The following is a 21,320-nucleotide window of genomic DNA, read 5'->3' on the forward strand; positions in this document are numbered from 1 at the left end:
GAAACAAATCAATAACAGTACAACAAAATCTTAATTCACGTATCTGCCTAGAGGTAAACATTTAAACTTCTTTATAAACTGGAAGAAATTGGTGCACAATTTTAGGTTTTCTGTACAACTGTTCCAGAGCGCCACCGCTTTAACAGATTTTTAAATTTCATAATATTTGTTCAGATTTTCTTTTTGAAAAACATGGCTGTACCTCTGAGCTCATATTGGCTAGTTTGGATTTTGAACATTGGATTCTGTAATGATTCTGACGAGAGATTGTTTACTTTGATTTACTTGAACATGATTTAACGTCATACTGTGAAACATTCCAGACAAAGCAATAACACCTCAAGGGAGAAAAGCAATTGACGGACGATCCAGAAAAGTTACACAGTGCGCCTTTAAATAATCCAAGCCAATAGAACGTTATGACGTCGTGTGTTCTGCAAAACTACCGACACAGCTCAGGCCTCTAAAACAAAGTCGAGGTGAATGCAGTGAAAACGGGGAAACACAGCTGCAAGGTCCCCCCTCCACTTCTCTGCTCCGTCAAATCGAGACGACAAAAAGGAGAAAAATGCAGTGATGCACACAACACACACAAACACACACATTTCAGGGTTCCCACAGCGGCAAAAATGGTCCAAAATTAGGCCTAAAAATATTATGGGCTTATTTGGATATTATGAAAGAAAGAGAGAGAGAAGAGGGAGCGAGGGGGGATTCTACGGTAGTGAGGTGGTCAAACTGAACAGGCTACTTCTACTGTGCACTGATTCATAAAATAAGGTTAGGAACAGGTAGGTGTAGTAGTACAGTTGTTTATTATAGTTTTATTATTTTTACTTTTAAATTTAATAATGCTGCAGTGTGTTTTTTCATTGGTTTTAAAGCTCTTATATAATGAAAAATTGACTCTTGTGAGCTTTAAGTCATGGGTAACACTTTATAATAACTACACCTTATTTAAGCCTTAATAAAGCATGAACAAAGACTTAATTAATAATGATTCACGCTTAGTAACTACTTAATTACTACCTGAATTAGCACTTAATTTGCACTTAATTCGCCTGTGCTGTAAATAGTTACTCATAAGTATTTCTTACTTAATTACTCATGAACTAACCATTTGTGTGTGCATTTGTAAATGTATATTTAAGTACAAATTTGAGCATTTATTAATGATTAGTAAGCCATGAGAGAATGATTTACTTAATAATGCATTATTGTTTCTCTGGAGTTTGACCAACCTTAACAAATGCTTCATAAAGCATAATTAGCCTTCACTTTAGAAAAGCTCTCAGAAAGACTTAACAGATCATTGCAGTAAATCATTAGTAAATCATTCTCTCATGGCTTACTAATCATTAATAAATGCTCAAACATGTACTTAAATATGCATTTGTAAACATGCAAATGGTTAGTTCAAGAGTAATTAAGAAGTGTTGAGTTACTATTTACAGCACAGGCGAATTAAGTGCAAGTTAAGTGCTAATTCAGGTAGTAATTAAGTAATTACTCAGCCTGAATCATTATTAATTAAGTCTTTGTTCATGCTTTATTAACGCTAAATAAGGTGTAGTTATTATAAAGTGTTACCAAGTCATGTTATAAAGTTGTTATCTCATCAAAAACATACTTGGAGTTGTGTTTTATCCATTCCCATATGTTCGCCTAACCCTTTATTATTACTCTGTCCACATCTCCAAAGCTCAAAACGCTCTGTTCCACCTTGTGATGTCATGAAGTGGTAGTTTTCAAGCAACATCTACCATACTTTTTACCTTTTGTTCAGTAGAGATCGGCTGAAATTATACAAATGATTCCAGTGAACGTCATTACTTAGAAAAAGTATGTGATGTTTTCTTTTATTTATTTATTTATTTGAAGATAAAATACTTTTGTTTTATCTAAGATCAGTTCTGCATTCCTACAATACACGGACATGTTTTAACAGAGAATTTTGTCTCGCTCAGACGTCGTTATTTTTATTTACAAATGATGAAGGGCATTGAAAAACTACCTTTATAGTAATTTATTTATTTAATCATATTACGTCTGCCTTTTGCAACTTTGTTTAGAACTGTGAGGAGACTTAAAAATACAAAACTCTACTATAAATCTGTAGATAGATACTAAGCTTTTAATACACTTAATTCTACGAAGTTAGAAGATTAAAAGAGAGACTTTTTGAGCATAGGGCCAGGTAAATAAAGACTTAATAATTAGGTAGGTAGGTGTATTATTGATACACATTTCAAATTGTTTATTATTATTTATTATTTTGACATTTAAATGTAATAATGCTACAGTGTGTTTTGTCATAGGTTTTAAAGGTCCTATATATAATGAAAAATTTACTCTTGTGAGCTTTAAGCCATGTTATAATGTTTAGGGGTGTAACAGTACACAGAAATCACGGTTCGGTACCTCGGTTTTGAGGTCATGGTTTAGTTCATTTTTGGTTCAGTTTGGGAACAAAATTTTCTTGTTGTTTATTTGTGTGTTTATTAAACCACCAGTTTGTTTAAACATTAAACAAACGGGAAAATTAAATAAATGCAAAGTGCTGCTTGGTAATACTAATAAGTTGGATAAAATATTCTCAAACAAACTTTTCTAAAAGTAAAGTGCAGCACTAACAGTTCCAGCATGACGTTTTACTCAATCTTAATATTTTTGGCCAGAAAAAACATCTTGGGAGGGAAGGGGGTGGAGATTCCGTGCCGGCAAAAGGCGAAAGTGAGGACCACGGCACGACGATCCTAGTTTTGCGAGGATTCACGTAATTCAGAGGGACATAGTCAAGGTGGTCGCCCTAACTATAAAGCGCTGCGGGAATCACTGTCACCCCAATCACGGACGAGTTTCCATGTGAATATTAAAGAGCTGAGCCTTTGTGTAGCTGCACATGTAGCGGCGGAATGTAAACACACACAAATTGCGCAAATTCACTCGTGCACAGACCTGCACCGAACCAAACGTCCCGTACCAAAACAGTTCTGCATGAGTACATGTACCGTTACACCCCTGCAGTTGTGTTTTGTTTAATTCACATGTGTTTGAGTAATCCTTTATTATTAGTTTGTCTACATCTCCCAAGCTCATAATGCTGTGCTCCTCTTTGTGATGTCATGAAGTGTAACTATACAAAATTCAACTATAAATACGTCTGTACTTTAAGATTTTAATACACTTATTTCTATAATTTTAAGATTAAAAGAGTGACTATTAGTAAGCAGGGACAGGTAAATAAAGACTTAAATAATTGTGGAGGGAAAAAAAGTCAAAAAGTTAACTTTGATCAAAAAAAAGAAAATATTTTATTCCAAAAAATTTGCTCAAACCTAGTGGGAACCCTCAAAAAGGCAGTGGGAGAGGTCAGATGTAACACGCTATTGCCAGTGACTACAGTTAAGAAGCCGAGTCTGGTGTTTGGTGGGAGGAAGAGGAAGAGGAAGAGGAGGAGGGGTAAGGTGGAGGGGGTGAGAGGTCACGGGGTCATCGCCAGAGGCAACCGTCTAGCCCGCGGTTGCCGTGGATACACTTACTGGCAGGTGAGCTTTGAGGTGAGGGCAGAAGAGGGGGCATCTCCTCAGTGGCACTGCTAAGACTCTGGGCCGAGCTGTCCGCTAAAAAAACAACCACACACACGGAAAAAAATACAGACGCACGAAAAGCACCCGAACGCACCGTACAAACCGCGCACGCACACACACACACACGCACACACACGATTCACACGAACAACACAAACACAAAGTGAAAAGTGAGACACGCACTCTCCGCCGCAGAATCGCGTCACGCCGGACAGGACAATCAAATATGCAACAAAACCAGGGCAGAGACAAAGTAAGGAGTGATAAAAATGGATCAAGTACCTTTCCTACCTTTCATTTCTTCCTCGTCATTGGTGGCATTGCTTTCTGTTGAACCCTGTAGTCGAAAAGACACAAAAGTTAAACCCAAATAATAAAAATAATAATTGTAAATGGGTGTCAGTTATAGGGATGAAGTGTTGAAACCGCGATTTGACTTGCAATTTCTGCTTCTAGATTGCACAACGTTGACCCTTGTGAACTTTAAGTTGTGCTCTTATGTTGTGTCTTTGTCAAAAACAGACCTGGAGTTGTGTTTTGTTTCATTCACACATTCGAGTAATCTTTTATTATCAGTCTGTCTACATTTCCAAGTGGTAGTTTTCAAATTAAAAGCGACATTTTACATTTAGTTCAGAAAATCCCCAGGCTGGAATCATTCAAATTACTCTAGTAAAGGTGTATAAACTTTAAAAAACACAGTGGAGCTTTTCCTGTATTACCATGTTTTCAGTTTAAGAGAAGAACTATCATTTTTGCAGTTCTATGAAGAGCTGCTGTACCTTATTTCACCACTAGATGGAGTGTTGAGCTACTGGAAGATGCTTGTGCAATGGCCTAGTACCATTTGCTTTTAAGTACAGTGAGGGCTTGCAATTTTATTTAGAATATAACTACAAAACTGATTCAAAGATTGTATAGGAAGCAACTTAACAAATAAATTAACAAACCAATGATTAAAAAACTGTCAGTAACATTTTTCTTTTCTATATTTTGAGGAAGTCTGAACAGATAGATACGGAATTGATATCAGTAAATCTGCAAAACCTCTTCCTGTCTGGTAGTTATCAGGTTATTATATGGTGCGATGAGATGAAATATACCAACTCAGTCAAATTAAAGGCCCCATATTATGCTATTTTCTGATCTATGTTATAAAGTTTTCTCATGACAAACAGACCTGGAGTTGTGTTTTGTTTCATTCACACATTTAACACAGAAAACCTGCACATTTTTGTTCGAATTGCAACTCATTCTATGCCACCAACATCGTCTGCTCATTTATTCAACAAACTTAACATTCTTAATATTTCTGAGATGAATATTTATCAGATTTTTGTATCTTTACGTATACAATTATTTACGATTCAACGACGATCCTCAAACATTTCACATTTTATTTTAAAACCAATGCAGAGATTCATAGATACAAAACTCGTCACAATCGTAATTTACATTTGTTCCAAAACGTGTCAAATCAAGAGCTCAGTTTTGCCGACGATACCGAGGCTGTAATTTCTGGAGCAGTTTTCACATCTGGTTAGTGACGGCAGATCAGAGGCGATGTTTAAAAAGAGTTTGAGGAAATGTCTAATATTTCATGGTGACATTTGATAATCTTTCAATTGTGGATGTTTCATTGTGTTTTAATCCATGTTTGAATCAAATGAATTTAATCCATGGTGTCTAAATGTAATTTTTTATATATATATTTTTTCTGCACAGCGATAATGTTCAATTTTTAATGTATTCATATGGTGCAGGCCCTTTTGGGGTTTTTTGCCTCTTCCAGCACCTACTTTTTTTATCTAGTGTGTTTTTTGTTTTGTTTTTATTGTTATGCTATATGTGCAAAATAAATAAATAAATAATTCTCAAACAGAAAACACTCAAATTTGTGATGTCTTGTGGTCATACAGGAAGTTTGCAAACTCCTTTGGATAATTTCAGTGCTGGAAATGTCAATCTCTACTGAACTAAAGGTAAAATGTAGCTGTGTAAATTTGAAAACTACCACTATGTGACATCACAAAGTGGAACTGAGCATGTAGAGCTTTGGAGATGTAGACAAACTAATAAAACACTATTCAAACATGTGTGAATGAAACAAAACACAACTCCAGCTCTGTTTTTGATGAGTTAACAACATTATAACATGAATTAAAGCTCACAAAAGTACATTTTAAGTAACGTAGCTCCTTTAATTCTGATTTATCTGATTTCTGACATGTTAAATAACCGTATTTTCAAGTATTCTGAAGAGACTAAATATCTGAAATTGTGTGTAACATCTAGTTATCTGCCAGTACTAATGCCTATCTTACAATTCAGTAATTTATGTAGAGAAAATACTCTTTATCTCTGTCTAATCAACGATGAAAATACTAATTGTGACTAACATATTCCATTTTCATTCATGAGCAAGTATTCCGAATAGTCTGTAACTGCGCGAAACCTCTTGTGTGTCTAGCTGTTCTCCGATGTCACGACAGAGAGCAGTTCGCAGCAGTCTTTCTCTTCCCTATGTGGGACATTCAGTCAATAATTCAGAGACCTGTGGCTTTAATTATGGAAAACTGAACCTAAAACCTTACCTTGACACCATCGGGCGGGTTGTGCACCACTGTGCTCTGCGATTCCTGGGATGAAGAGCAATGATTAGTCTAAAAAAACAACATTTCAAGGGGTTATAATGAGGCTTTGAATGTGCAAATGAGGTGAGGCATTATTCTATGTATTTTTCTACGTTTTGTTTTGCTAAAGATCTAATTCACAACTTGTGTTAAAAGGACATTGCAGCGTTGGATTTTGTGGGTTTTGCGTAATTCTCTAAGACAAAACTGTTTTAAGGTGCATTGTGTAGTTTCAAATGCTTTACTGCTTTGTCTGGAATGTTTCACAGTGTGGCATTAAACCTTTCTATCTTCATGGAGACCAAACCAGACCAAGTTACAGGTCAGATCTGTGGAGAGACGACCCGCTAACACTCAGAATATCTGTCTTTCTTGGTATTTTTGAGCAATAAAACCACTTGTAATTGAATAAATTTAAGGCAGATCTGTTTAATGTCATACTACGGAACATTCCGGGCAGAGCAACGACATCTCCATAGAAACAAGGAGGCGACTGAGCCCAAACCAAAAAGTTACGCAATGCACCTTGAAGTTGTAATGATTATGAAACCAAAATTAAAAGGTGCAGTATGTAACTTTTCTGGCGTGCATGGAGATATTCTAGGAAGTTTGCTTCTCCCTAGAATGTACCACAGTATGGCATTAAACTTGCTTATTATTTAATTACAGGTGTTTTTTTTTTTTTTACTAAAACACTAAAACCTTGAAAAATTACTATAAACTGGCCCACCTCTCCACAAATCTGACCTGTAAAATAAACTGGCTTGGCGCTTGTTTCCATGGAAACAGATAAGTTTAATATGAATAATACTGTGAAAAATACCAGGCAAAGCAACAACATCCCTCCACCTGCAAGACCCTCCACCTGGAAAGTTACATAATGCACCTTAAACATTATAAATGAGAAAATTGTCCTGATCTTACTGGTAGAAGAAATAAAGGTTTAAGAAGATAAAATTATGTCATAATTTATAATATCCCAAGTCAGGAGTGGGCAAACTTTTTGACTCGTGGGCCACAAAAGGTTCTAAAATTTGATGCATGGGCCGGATCAGGAGCAGATGGATGGAGTCTTTTTGGTAATCCACCTCATAAGAGAAAAAAAATACCATGGGATATGTAGAAAACGTAGCCCATGTTATTGAAATATCCCATAATTGAAAATTATTACAACAAAATATCTGTTTTTCAAGTCTCACGGTATTTACTATTTATTGAAATTACTTTTAAAACACTAATAATAATAATAATAATGATACTAATAATAATAATAATAATAGTAGTAGTAGAAATAGTAATAGTAGTAGTAATAGTAATAATAGTAATAGTAGTTATGGTAGTAATAGTAATAGTAGTAACAGTAGTAGTAGTAATAGTAATAGTAGTAGTAATAGTGATAGTAGTAATAGTAATAATAGTAATAATAACAGTAGTAATAGTAGTAGCAGCAGTAGTAGTAGTAATAGTAGTAGTAGTAGTAGTAGTAGTAGTAGTAATAGTAATAGTAGTAATAGTAATAATAACAGTAGTAATAGTAATAGTAGTAATAGTAATAGTAGTAATAATAGTAATAGTAACAGTAGTAAAGTAGTAATAGTAGTAGTAGTAGTAATAGTAGTAATAGTAGTAATAGTAATAATAGTAATAATTGTAGTAATAGTAGTAATAGTAATAATAGCAGTAGTAATAGTAGTAGTAGTAATAGTAATAGTAGTAGTAATAGTAATAGTAGTAATAGTAATAATAACAGCAGTAATAGTAGTAATAGTAGTAGTAGTAGTAGTAGTACTAGTAATAGTTGTAATAGTAATAATAGTAGTAATAGTAATAATTGTAGTAACAATAGTAATAGCAGTAGTAGTAATAGTAGTAGTTGTTGTTGTTAATAATTATTATTTGTTTTTATTTTTTATTCAATTGTATTTGTATAGTTTTTTTTAATTATCATTTTTATCATTATTATTAAAGTTCAGAGGGCCAGATTAAAAACATTAAAGGGCCGAATATGGCACCTGGGCCGTCGTTTGCCCACCCCTGTCTCAAGTCTTCAAGATTTTTTGACTATCCGTGGGTTTCAGAATGATGAAAAATTTAGGCCGTTGCTATAGCGATAAAAAATTTAGAACAAATTTGAATGGTGAATAGTCTTCAAAATGTCACCTAGAACAAGAAGCTGAATCTACATATCTATATCACATTTCTGATCTAATTTATTTCATTAAAGCAGTTCTTTATTTTGCCATTTAACATCAGAGTAATTACACGTAGGATTCTTATTTCTTACGCGTATCGTTTTACATTTCAATCAGATTTCCCTGCTTATAAAATTCCACCAATTATCCTGCTGCGAAATCTATAGTCGGGATTAATTGCAAAACCCATTATTATTACCGACAACCCTTTTTGACAAGGTAAACAAGAGCGGTGTTTGGAAACCGGACACCTCATTTCAGCCAAAGTTGATTTAGCACTAATCAAATTGCGAAAACTGGCATCGCGCTGCAACCCTTTTCACACAGGATGTAATTGGACCACTACACGGTATTGAGTAATGCATGCTAGTGAGAGCTTTCAAACCACAACAACATGCTAGTAATGGACCATCCGCGGAGCCCGGGAGGAGGCGATGGAGGGGGTTAGTGATGGCGAGGATGGAAGGTGAGAGCGAGTTTTATGTTAGTGGAAAATAAAAGGCTGAGAGAGAGAAAAAAAAACTGAAATTTCAACAATTACTGGACTTACATCATAATAAAAGCAACGGGAGTTTTAGCGATGGTTTTTAAAGGTGCACTTTGAGTTGATTATTTCACAGTAGGGAAATAAGCTTTGTAATCACAATGGCGACAGGTTAATGGTCGGTTCTATGGAGAAGCGAGCCTCCAAATGGAAAGAAATCATGTTTTTTAAGGTGTTTTTAATAGGGATGTAACAATATCCAAATCTCTAGGTACGATATTATCACGATATGCATGTCAATAAGGGTATATCGTATCGTTTAAATGTGACGATACAGTATCTATATCATGGGCTGCTGTACCGATATATCGGCAAGAGTATTTTTTTGGTGCATTTTACTAAATTATTTTGTTACAGAGCTACAGTTTTGTTGCTTGTTTAGTGGAAGAAAACTCATTTATGCGACAAATTTGACATTTTCACTGTTCTGATGACTAAAATTGGCTTTTTTCATATGAACTTTGCACAAGAAGTGGTTTAACAAAGACTTTTGGTATAACAGCCATGATTTAGCCTTTATTTTTTATTGAACTGTATCGAATCGTTTTGATATATATCGTATCAAATCGAAAGTGCACTGTATCGAGATATGTATTGTATCGTGGCCTATGTATCGAGGTATGTATCGTATCGGCAACATCTCATGGTACAATATTTATTGTGATTTTGTTTTCAAGAGGCTTATATAATTGTAGATAGGGCATGTTTCTGCTTTTAAAAATACCTTTACAAGATTTTGGTGACAGTTATTTCCATCATAATCCCAAGAATTCAAGTCAAAAACATATTTATTCATGTTGTCTGCACTGAAATGAATCATGGGATATGTAGTTCCTCATGTTTATAAGCTGTTGCTACTATAAAACCTGCATGCATTTAAGCAAAAAAACTTGTAATTCGATATATTGTGACAGCCCACGAGATTATTGCGAGATTTTGACGATACAATATCACGACATTTCGGTTCACGGAAAGAAATAACATCTCATTCTCATTACATCATTACATAGTGCACCTTTAAATGTATTAAATTACTGTATTGTACTTTAAATGTACTGAAAATATTACAGAAAATCCATATTAAACTTTTGTAACAGCCATTAATGAATAAATGGTTAAGCAAGTTATGGTTATCAAGGGTTAACTTTGCTTAGTAGTTAGACAGAGAATGATAATGAATGTTAATAAAATGCTTAGATAATATTTACTTTATTTTATTGGACACTAGTTTCTTGAAGTATTGATAAATCTCAGTACAGCTAGTTCATTCAGTTCTGTTATATTAAGTATTCTAATTCAGAAGGACCTAATATTTGAAAAGGAGTACCACAAGGCTCCAAACTAGGACCATTACTATTCATATTTTTTTTAAATAATTTGTCATTTTGCGGCAATATTTTTATACTCATTTTATACATTTTATAGACATTATTGTATTGTATTGCATTATTATTATAAAAACATTTTCAAACTTATTAATGTACTAGTCCTTCAGTTAAAATATTAACATGCACAAATTGTAAACTGTAACACCAATTTACAAGGTGTTTTTTGGGAACTTTGGCTTCACCCTACCCCAGATTTTATTAAATATATTATGTAAACAAATTGGTCAGCCATTATGCCACAAGTTCAGTCCAGTAATTCATGTTTCGGTAAAAAGCTGTTGATGTAAAAAAGAGGTTAGTAAAAAACACCACAAAACCAAGTCATACAATAATGAAACTAAACCAGAAAATGCTAGAACTAAGTCACTTTAATGGCAATATGATCATGCTTCCTTGGGGACAGGACAAGGTAGACATGTGCACCATGTGAGTTTGATAAAATTTTCAAACATAACTGGGATACGCATGTGAACCTTTGGGGGATGAATGGAACTAACGGGGGTAAATTTACTTCTAGATGATACACAAGCGACTAAATGACAATGAAGGACGATGGTCTAAGATGCAGCTATGGGGGTAAAGCTTTTCGGAGGGCAGTCGGACGAGGTTTTTACTGTACCATCTGGGCGTTGGCGGTGGTATCTTTCAGGGCATTGATGGCGCTCACTATACTGTTCTTAGTGTTGTTGGTAGAAGGCTGGGGCAAGAAAGTCAAAAATATTAAACTTAAATGTCTACAGGACAGGGCTCACAGGGTTCAGTACTGCTAAAAGTATTCTTAAATAAACAGGGGGAGTTTAATCCGTGTGTCATTCGTTCATTTGTTTTTCCATATGAAACCAAAAATAAGAAAATGAAAAAATAACTGTTTTCTTCATTATTTATCTAAAATGAAAAAAAAAAAAGGATAATGATTCGTTTTTTCATTTTTTGATTTTGTGTTTAAATCAATAATGGCCGTTTCTCTGACTTAAACTGTGATGAGACTTTTGCGTCACATATGGACTAAACCAGGACTGAACCAGGACTAAACCAGGACCAAAACAGGACCAAAACAGGACTAAAAAAGGACTAAAACAGGACTAAAACAGGACTGAACAGGTCTAAACCAGCTCTAAACCAGAATTGAACCAGGACTAAACCAGGTCTCACTCCTGGTCTGACTCCCATTCTCAGTCCTGGTATCAGTCTCAGTCCCGGTCTGGTCCTGGATTCCTGATCACCTGACAGTCTATGAGGGCCCGATACTCCCGAGTCCCGATACTCCTGGTTTAGTTCTGGTGTAGTCCTGGTGTAGTCTTGGTGTAGTCCTGGTTCAGTCCTGGTTCAGTCCTGGTTCAGTCCTGGTTCAGTCCAGGTTGAGTTCAGGTTTAGGACTGAGACCGGACCAGGACCGGGACTGAGACTATGACAGAGACCAGTTTAGACCTGGTTTAGACCTGGTTTAAACCTGGTTTAGACCTGGTTTAGACCTGGTTTAGACCTGGTTTAGACCTGGTTCCTGGTTCAGTCAGTCCTGGTTCAGTCCTGGTTCAGTCCAGGTTGAGTTCAGGTTTAGGACTGAGACCGGACCAGGACCGGGACTGAGACTATGACAGAGACCAGTTTAGACCTGGTTTAGACCTGGTTTAAACCTGGTTTAGACCTGGTTTAGACCTGGTTCAGTCCTGGTTCAGTCCTGGTTCAGTCCGGCATCACAGTTTAAGTCTTGGAAACAGGAAACAGTCGTTATCCGTTTTTTTCCATTATTCATTTAAACACAAAATCGAAAACTGAAAAAAACAAATTGTGTTCTGTTTTTTCATTTTGGTTTTGGAAACAAATAATGAAGAAAATAGTTGTTTTTTCGTTTTCCTATTTTTGGTTTTATATTGAAAAACAAATGAACGAATGATACACGGACTGGATTTTGTTCATAAGCTGACTACTATGCAAACCTCATAAAAACAAGTCTTATCCACAGTTTTCAGGCAAATGATTCCTACCTGATTTGAAGAATTTTGTACAGATCTTTCCGCATTGTAAAGATAATGATTTTAATTGAGTTATTGCTATGAAAACGGTGGACCATGCCAAATCCTTCAAATCAGAAAAGGAATCTTTATCCCTGAAACCTACGAATACACCAAATTTCTGTTTTTTAAATAACTCCACGCTACATGCTGTTGGCTAATTGAATATAATTATAACTGAAAAGCCCATTTATTTCAAAAAATAAAGTATACATTTGTTTGAATTGACATAATTATGATTTAAAATGTATAGAAACCAATAGTATTATCAAATTTCAGATTTTAACATTTCAATTTGTTTAAAAATAAATGAATAGATACAAAACAAGAAGACACACAGCCCTAACTTGTTTAAGTACCGTATTTTTCGGACTATAAGGCGCACCAGATTATACAGTGCAATATCAGTAATGTTGAATTCTCTCGTCTATTTTCATAAACAAAATGAATCAAACAGACGACACTTGAGACTGATCCTTTGCCCAGGCGTCCACGATCCATTTGCAGATCATGATGTAATTCGCCCGGTGTTGCCTCTCTGTCTTGGTGAATGTGGATTATGAATGTGAATGTGGGTGGATCATTTAAATTTGGCTTTTTATTTTCTATGAGGAAGACTCAAATATACATTGAGTTATAATGTGTTTAATGCAGCTTTGTTTAAGTTTAACAGAAATAAAACTTAAAACCACATGGCTCATTTGCATAAACGATAAGCTCTGAAAAAAACTGCTCGCTCCTTGTGCTCTGATGCGGTTCAGCTTCTGTCGGACTAAAGGACCATAAATTGGGCTTTACTCCGTGAGGTTTCTGACTACAATAGCCCTAATGCTCCGACAATCCATCAAGCGGTGCGGGTTCGTAGTTTACCAAACTCGTACTAAAACATTTTGACAGATTTTTGAGCGCTTTGTACCACATAAAATCGGTTCAAGGTCAGTAAGCACAACCAGAATAAATACATAAGGCATTCTGTCAATTTTTGAGAAATTTTAAAGATTTTAAGTGCGCCTTGTAGTCCGAAAAATACGGTAATCAATTGCCGTACACCACATTGTATTAACTTAATGTGCTAATCCCTTGTAAACATCTCCTAGATTTACCTTTTGCTTTGATAGGTCACAGTGGTTCTAATACGTACAATAAATTCAAACTTTATCAATGTCGTAACACATGATTACGAAATATATTTTTTTCCTCCCTTTTATGCAGTCTTCTTACAGCCATTAGCCATCCACGCCTTTCAGAGACCTGGTAGCTGTTGGCATTGTTGGCGGTAGCTCCCAGACTACTGCGATCTAAGCGTCTAAACGACAAAGTGCAAGCTACAGAAAGGGCTGTAGATCTTCCTTTTTACTGCCTGGCTAACTCTCTATGCCTCTTGCCACTTAGCAGCAACAGAGGGACCCCTGGGGCAGTGGAGATTGTGAGGGAGGAGTGCTTAATAGCTACAGAGAATGAAGGACACTGCTCGTAAAAGAAAAAAAAAAAAAAAAAAAGACCCAGCCAAAGGGAATGGGCTAAATATTAACAAGTGGCTTTAGTGGGAATAAAAGAAAAGGGAGTTTAAGAGTTTATGTGCTTCTTATGTCATCAGCCATTAAAGGTTAAAATCAACACAATATATGCGCTACGCCATGGTTACACAAGGGCAGCTCCCCGGGATAACCATGGATTTATTCAGCTAATTTCACTGGAAGAGACAGTTAGAGGGAGAGGAGATGGGCAAGGGTTGGCTCTGTTCAGACGAGGCAGGGTACAGTGTCGTTTTAACATTTGTAAATCCTGTTTTTTCAATCCTGAAATCCGTGTTCTGGATACAATACAAAATGAGATAAATGAGACACAATTTTGTTAATAGAATGTTAATGCGTATTTGTTGGCTCTTTTCTGGAATAGGCAACATTATATAGAGCAATATTTACAATTTAAATAAGCCAAACGTAGTGGAACTTAAGGTGGACTATGTAAACTTTTTGGTGGAGGGTCTGTCGCCAGCCTGTTGCCATGGAGATGTTCCAGAGTAAGGCATTAAATGGTGTTTGCCTCCATGAAAGCGAAAGCTTGGAGACATGGGTCTGATCTCGTAGTAGAATAGATAGACTTTTTCACAACGGCCGGAAGTGCCGCGATGTAGGGTAAAAACGTCACTTCTGGTTAATGGTTTTCTCCGGCAAAATATCTGTGGAAATGTCTCGTGTATTTTCCACCAGCTTCATAAATCTGCCACATAATCCAACAAAGGTCGACATAGGATAAACATTCTACCATGAAGATTTTATCCACAAGTATCAAGGTAAGAAAGATGAAAACTTAAAGGTGAACAACAAGCAAAACTAATGTTATGGTCATGAATAAAACATAAGTAACTTGTTCATTCAGACTGATACTAGATTTAAAATTAAAAATCGATTTCATGAAGTAGATATTGACATAGACAGAAAGATTGGTGCAGTTTAAATGCAAGACATGTCATCTGTGAACATCTGTAACATTCGAACTGCACAAATCTCTGTCTATGCAAATATCTACATCATGAAATTGATTTTTTATTTTAATTCTAGAATCAGTCTGAGTTCACAAGGTTCTAGGGATGTAACGATATCCAAATCTCTCGATACAATATTATCACGATATACATCTCACGGTACGATATTTATTGCAATATTTTGGAGAGGCTGATATAACTGTAGATAGGACACTTTTTTGCTTTTAAAATACTCAGACAAGAATATGGTGTGAATTATTACTGCTATAATTACAAGAAATCAAGTAAAAAACATAACGTGATCATGTCTGCACTGAAATGAATAATTGAATATGTAGTTCCTGATGTTTATTAGCTATTGCTACTATAAAACAATGCATTTAAGCAAAAAAACTTGTAATTCGATATATTGTGACGGCCCACGTTATTATTGTGAGACTTTTGACGATACAATATCAGGATATTTCGGTTATTGTCACATCCCTACAAGGTACTTATTAATGAATTTCTCATTACTTATGTTTTATTCATTACTGTAATGTTAGTTTTGCTCAGGAGTGGTTCATTAATGCATCACCATCATTCGCTTTTACTTTTTCGTCTTTCTCACCTTGATAGTTGTGGATAAATTCTTCACGGACAGAATACGTTCTTTGTCGACCTTGTTGGTTGAAAATTTGGTGATGGGGCAGATTTATGAAGCTGGTGGAAAATACGCAAGACATTTCCACAGATATTTTGCCGTATAAAAGCATTAACCGGAAGTGATGTTTACCCTACATCGCGACACTACACTAGATATTGTGAAAAAAAGCCATGTCATTATGTTTTTTAGCGATAACATTACCTATAACTAATGCAATATTGTGGAACATTCCAGGCAGAGTAATAACACGTCCATGGAAACGAGCTACAGTTACAGAGTTCTCACAGGGTCTTCTTAAAAATGTTGTTATTTGTAAGTTTTTGGGAGCATTTTCTAATCACAATTTGGAACAATTTTTGTTCGCCTCCTGAAAAAGCTGAGCGAAAATGTTAAAAATAAGAAATCGTGACTGGTTAAAGAGGATGTTTTTCGCCTCGCACAAAGTCCTCCAATAAGATCACATTTATATGGGCCATTTAATCATACTTGACGGACACCTGAATATAAACTTCACAGGAACATTTTTAATCCATTCAGAAATCTTCAATAAAAAAAAACACCTCTTTCTTGTAACAGAGGCTAATGGGGCAGGCTGCAGTGATGATGAAACACGACGCATGTTCTGGTCATTTGTGGTCTAGCATTAATCTAATTTGGACAATTTGGCCCGAGACGTGTCACTTGTACAAGCTGTACTTTAGCTGAAAAACAAATTAATTCAGCAGCAGATTTCTGACATTTTTAGCTCGGGATTTGTCAAAAGTGCCCCTGTTTTGGTTCTGTCTCTTTGTACACATCTTTAGAGCTGTAGACATTTTGAATATAGAAATTTAAAGAACGTAAAAGGTGCGTGGTGTAAGTTTTCTGGTGGAGAATGTTCCGCAGTATGACATTAAACAGCTTTACCATACATTTATCCAATTACAGGTGGTTTTATAGCTCAAAAATACTTAGAAAAACAGATATTCTGACTGGGAGCGGGGTCGCCTCTCCACAGATCTGACTTGTAACTTTAACCGTCTAGTTTGGGCTGCATGAAGATAGAAACGTTTAAAGCCACACTGAAATATTCCAGACAAAGCAATAACATTTCTAGGGAGAAAAGCATTTGACAAACCGTCCACCAGAAAAGTTACACAATGCAGAAATTATTAAATATATTTTTGGGCTTTTCTGTGCATTTTAAACTCTTTACTATTTATTAACTATTTATTAATTTAACAATCAAGACATAATTTTATGCGTGTATTAAAAAATATAAATATAACCTGTCAGAACTCCACTTAAAAAGGCCCTACCTGGATCGGAAATCAAACCCTGAACCTTCTATTTATGGGGCAAGAGCAGTAGCCACTGTGCCGCCATAGAAACTAATATGTTGTGTATTGAAACCGGAACTTATTTGCATTTTTACCGCGTGGGCACATTGGAAAAGCGGCCTATAAAATTGAGCCTGTCCTGATTAGATGGAACATATGGCGATTCAGCTTCAGGCAAATTGGGTTGACCCCATTCATTTAAAGGTGCACTGCGGAATGTTTCTAGTGGATGGTCTGCCACCTGCTCGTCTCCATGGACATGTTATTGCTTTGTCTAGAATGTTCCACAGTATAGATTAAACCTATCCATCTTGCTGTTAACGGGGTTCCCACTCTTTTTCACTGACAAAATTTCAAAACTTTTCCATTACTTTTTCTTTTGGGCCGTGCCGTACTCAGGCGCTGTTACCTGTTCACACCTGTGCAGCCACTGGTGTCGTTCGCATGTTGCGCAACGAAGTTTGTGAGCTTTTGGCGGGGAGGGTGGGAAAAGAGGCCTGAAGTGTCTATTGAGTGGTGGGACCGATGTTGCGGTGCCCACTCTGCTGTTTGCGGTGTGGTGGCGGTGCGGGGGAGGAGAGGCTGTGAGGTTTCTGTCATCTCGTTTTTATTTGGTAAGATTTTGTATTATTTGGAGATCATAGACGAGCCTAAATGTTTTAAATGTAATGCACAGGCAAACATATAATATCAAATATACAAACTGTAGATTGTGCAGAGTCGAGTCTCAGGGTCTGACCTGATTTGATTCTGGTCTGGTTCCTGTTTTGTCCAGTTCATTAAGTTTACCAAGTTACACATTCCAAGACCAGACTGTGAAAAGTTGTCAGACTGTGACAAGATTTTCAACAATGATGATGAATGGTTAGAAAAGTTAATAAAATTTAAGTTTTGGACATTTGATTTTTCATACTAAGTTCAGCCCAAATACTACACATGAAATCATCACAATCTGATCTCCCCATACGTCCTGGATCTTATTCTTTGCTCTTAGTTCATTTCATAATTTTTATAGAAGTATCGGGTCGGGACTCGATATCGGCAGATACTCAAAATCAAATGACTCAGACTGGGACATCCCTACCAGTTAGCCCCGTTAGTGGCGCATTACATAGGTCACGACCATACAGCAGTGATTGGTTACCTAAAAAAATGACCTGCTTACTGTCGAGTAAACAAATTCTAATGCTGCGAGGTCAGACGGTTTCTACGAAGTGAAACCGGCTGATGAATCTAGACTAGTTTTAAATGTGCTATACAAATAAATTAGATTTGATTTTATCATGATGGAAACAAGCACACTACATTAGCACTACGCTACATTACAAGTCAGATCTGTGGAGAGTCGCGCCAACTCACAGAAGAAATGAATGTATTTTTGAGCAACAGACACACTCATAATGAATAAATACTAGTTGGATATGCTTAATGTGATGCCATGAAACATTCTAGGCGACGCAATAATATCGGAGAAAAGCAGGTGGCAGACCCTCCACCCGAAAAGTTACACAATGCAGCTTTAACGCCACGTCTGAACAGAGCATTGGGAGTTTTGAGTATAGAGGGAGCTAGATAAAATTACTCTAAAAACCTTACCTTAGCAGAGTCGGACTTCTTGTTGAGTAAACTTTTGCATGCTGAAAATATATAAATAAAAGAGGATAGAAAGGGAGAAAGTATTTTATTATTAACAAAACAGTCGGCAAATAGTTTCATAAAAGGTAAAAAAACCCAAAACGAAACATCTACTAGTATATACGTCAGAAAAAATGACATGCACTTTAATGATTTTTCCTCACTGCGTCTACATGCTCCCAAACACTGCAAAAAAACACGTACTTTTTAATGCGTTTGTAGTCTACGGGGAATAAGCTGTAAAGTAAACTCCAAAGGTATTTCCTGTCTATAGAGGACCCCGCTAGATGTAGTCTAGTTGCACTGACGCTAGGTTAATGTACCCCATTGATTTCCTATACGGGATGTAGTCACTTTTGCTTTCACTCTACAACTGTTAACGTTAAGTGTTCCTCCTTCCTCTTCGCCTCGCTACCAACGCGCGCCCACACAAAATCGTTAACGCTCTGGGATTTTTTTTTGTTTTGTTTTCTCTTACCTGAAAATTAGAAAAAAGTACAGAAAAAGTACGGAGAAAAGGGGTTGGGGAGGTTAGGGAGGAGAATGCTTTCAAGGGTTTTAATACAAACGACGTAAAGGGCACAGAAAGCAGCTAACTATAGACCCAGTGTTAAAAAAATGATTAGCAATATTAAAAAATTAAATGATTGTATTTTTTTTAAGGCAAGCTGGTAAACTAAAACCTAAAAAATATGAGATAACAAAGGAGTATATATAACTAACAAATTTACTGAAGTTTTAAAGTTAAAATACCGACAAAATGACTAGTTTAGCCTAAAATGTTAGCATGTAGCATTTAGCTTGCGATGCTAATTAGCCACATAGCCACTTGCTAAAGTTAGCTACACAATCATTAGCAGTGCCATTTAATAAATAATAATAAATAATATAAGATTGTGTAATAATTCCGACATTGGCTATTGATAATTTGATAAATATAGTAACAAACTTATTTTTAGTCAGCCATTTTGTTTACAAACACTAAAAAAGGTCTATATCAACTGCCGACTCATGCTCCTTTCGTCATTTTTCGTGTTCAAATCGTAGCAGCTTTTGGGCCTGGCCATGCAGCATCCAAAGGAAAAAGTCCAAAAAAACAAAGAAATTATGAAATTCTTTAAAATTAGAAAAAGAAATTGCTGGTTTCTTTTTTTTTTTTTTTTTTTTTTTAAAGGTGCGAAACATCCTCTGGTCATAAACCGATCAGCCTTGAAGTGCCAAAAGTGACAGCGAGAGACAACATTCATATGCTTTCTAATGTCTTTTAAATCATTAAAGTTTAAATTTTTACCCATTTTGTATATAATAAAAGTTCCATTGGGTTAAAATTAAGTTAAAGTTATTGAAAAAATGGTAATTGTATAGTAAAGGAATAGATAAATTGTAAATACAGATGGCAGTTTCCAAAAAAAATGATTAAAATATTTCTAAAAACATAATTTTCACCAAAGTACTTAAAAGTTACATCTCTAATACACTTGTTGTTGATTGTACAATAGTGTGTACAGTTTCTATCCTGTGTAAATTAACTTCCAATTGGCTAAGAGCGGATAGGAACTAGTACTTCCTGCATAGATCACTAGTTAATTTATGAATTCTAAAAGCCATTGAGTAATTAGAAAGCATTTGAAAGTCTCCGAACGAAACAAGATTGTACCACACAGGACACCCACATGCGAAAAGGGAGCAAGGCACATAAAAAAACCTCAAAACTTCTTCACACTTCTTTGCTCTAAATGTAAAAAAAATATATATTAAAAAGAAAAAATATTGGGGTCAAACATCAGGAGCAAACTGCCAAGCCTTGCCTCAGCCAACTCTGGAGGAAGGTGCAGAGAAGCAGATCACGAAAGTGCAAAAGTGGTTGGTTTAAAGGTCCGATATTACGCGAATTGACTCTTGTGAGGTTTAAGTCGCGTTATAATGTTGTTACCTCGTCAAAAACAGACCTGGAGTAGTGTTTTGTTTCATTCACACATGTTTGCGTAAGAATATTATGGGTTTGTCGACATCTCCAAAGCTCAAAATGTTGACTTATACGTGTGAATGAAACAAAACGCAACTCCAGGTATGTTCACGATGAGAAAACGACATTATAAACGATCAGAAAACAGCGTAATATGGGCTCTTTAAGTGGACATCATCCCAGCGCTAAAAGCCATAAACCAAGCGGGACAATGCTTTGGAAAAATAATGAGAAAACAGCTAAGGAATTAACCCATTTTTGAGTGATAATGATAAAAAACGCCACACAATATTTACAATAAGAACTTACTGGTCCAGTGTCAGTGAGGGGAGCCCATTACTGCAGGGCTATAGCTGATCGTCACCACATTCAAATCTCCACTCAAAATTCACACATGCTACTACTACTACGTAAAAATTTGGGGTTTTCGAAGTAGATTCGCGTTGGCTTCTTGTACATAAACGTTGAACAAGTCGTCAATGTGCAGTTAGCAAAGGCTTGGCTGCTTCGAAATCTCCAAATCCAGTATTTTTTTGTTTTTTTTATCTTTTTAATGGGGGTTGTTTTCTAACTGGGGAACACAGGAGAGCAGCGCAAGATTCCCCATTTGAAGTCAACGGGGAAGTCAGCCTGCTCTCAAACTGTGAAGAACTACAACATCCAAGGAGCCACCGTAGGAATCGCCGACCTTACCCACCCGCTCCCACCCCAGGAAGCAAGACCGTCAAGACCGTAACTCTGTCATCATGAAAACATTTCTTTAAAAGTTTTGAATACTTTTTGAGACAATGTTTACACTAATGTTTTGCCATTATAAAATAAGACTATGAGTTTGGGTACCTACGCATACAGATAAAACAGTATTTAAAGGTGTAAATGTATTATTTTTATGGAGATAAGCAGCTGA

The 21,320-nt window shown here is 35.9% G+C and overlaps 1 protein-coding gene across 24 annotated transcripts in view; it reads right to left on the reverse strand.

Moving 5' to 3' along the window:
- The window catches only part of LOC110159519 (calcium/calmodulin-dependent protein kinase type II subunit gamma), a 207,204-nt gene that overhangs the window by 17,788 nt on the left and 168,096 nt on the right, over positions 1–21,320 (reverse strand). For 3 of the 24 annotated variants that reach the window (XM_055150326.1, XM_055150333.1, XM_055150321.1), the window contains 5 exons: positions 18,409–18,449; positions 10,967–11,044; positions 6,185–6,253; positions 3,873–3,927; positions 3,543–3,623 (listed from right to left, as the gene is read on the reverse strand). In XM_055150326.1, coding sequence (XP_055006301.1) covers positions 3,543–3,623; positions 3,873–3,927; positions 6,185–6,253; positions 10,967–11,044; positions 18,409–18,449 — 324 coding nt within the window. The remainder of the gene's footprint in view (positions 1–3,542; positions 3,624–3,872; positions 3,928–6,184; positions 6,254–10,966; positions 11,045–18,408; positions 18,450–21,320) is intronic. The other 21 variants (XM_055150328.1, XM_055150324.1, XM_055150334.1 and 18 more) reach the window with 15 other exon arrangements.

The sequence above is a fragment of the Boleophthalmus pectinirostris genome, unplaced genomic scaffold (assembly GCF_026225935.1).
Source record: "Boleophthalmus pectinirostris isolate CB_2022bp ecotype Guang Dong unplaced genomic scaffold, ASM2622593v1 HiC_scaffold_14, whole genome shotgun sequence".
In the NCBI taxonomy this organism is placed as follows: Eukaryota; Metazoa; Chordata; class Actinopteri; order Gobiiformes; family Gobiidae; genus Boleophthalmus; species Boleophthalmus pectinirostris.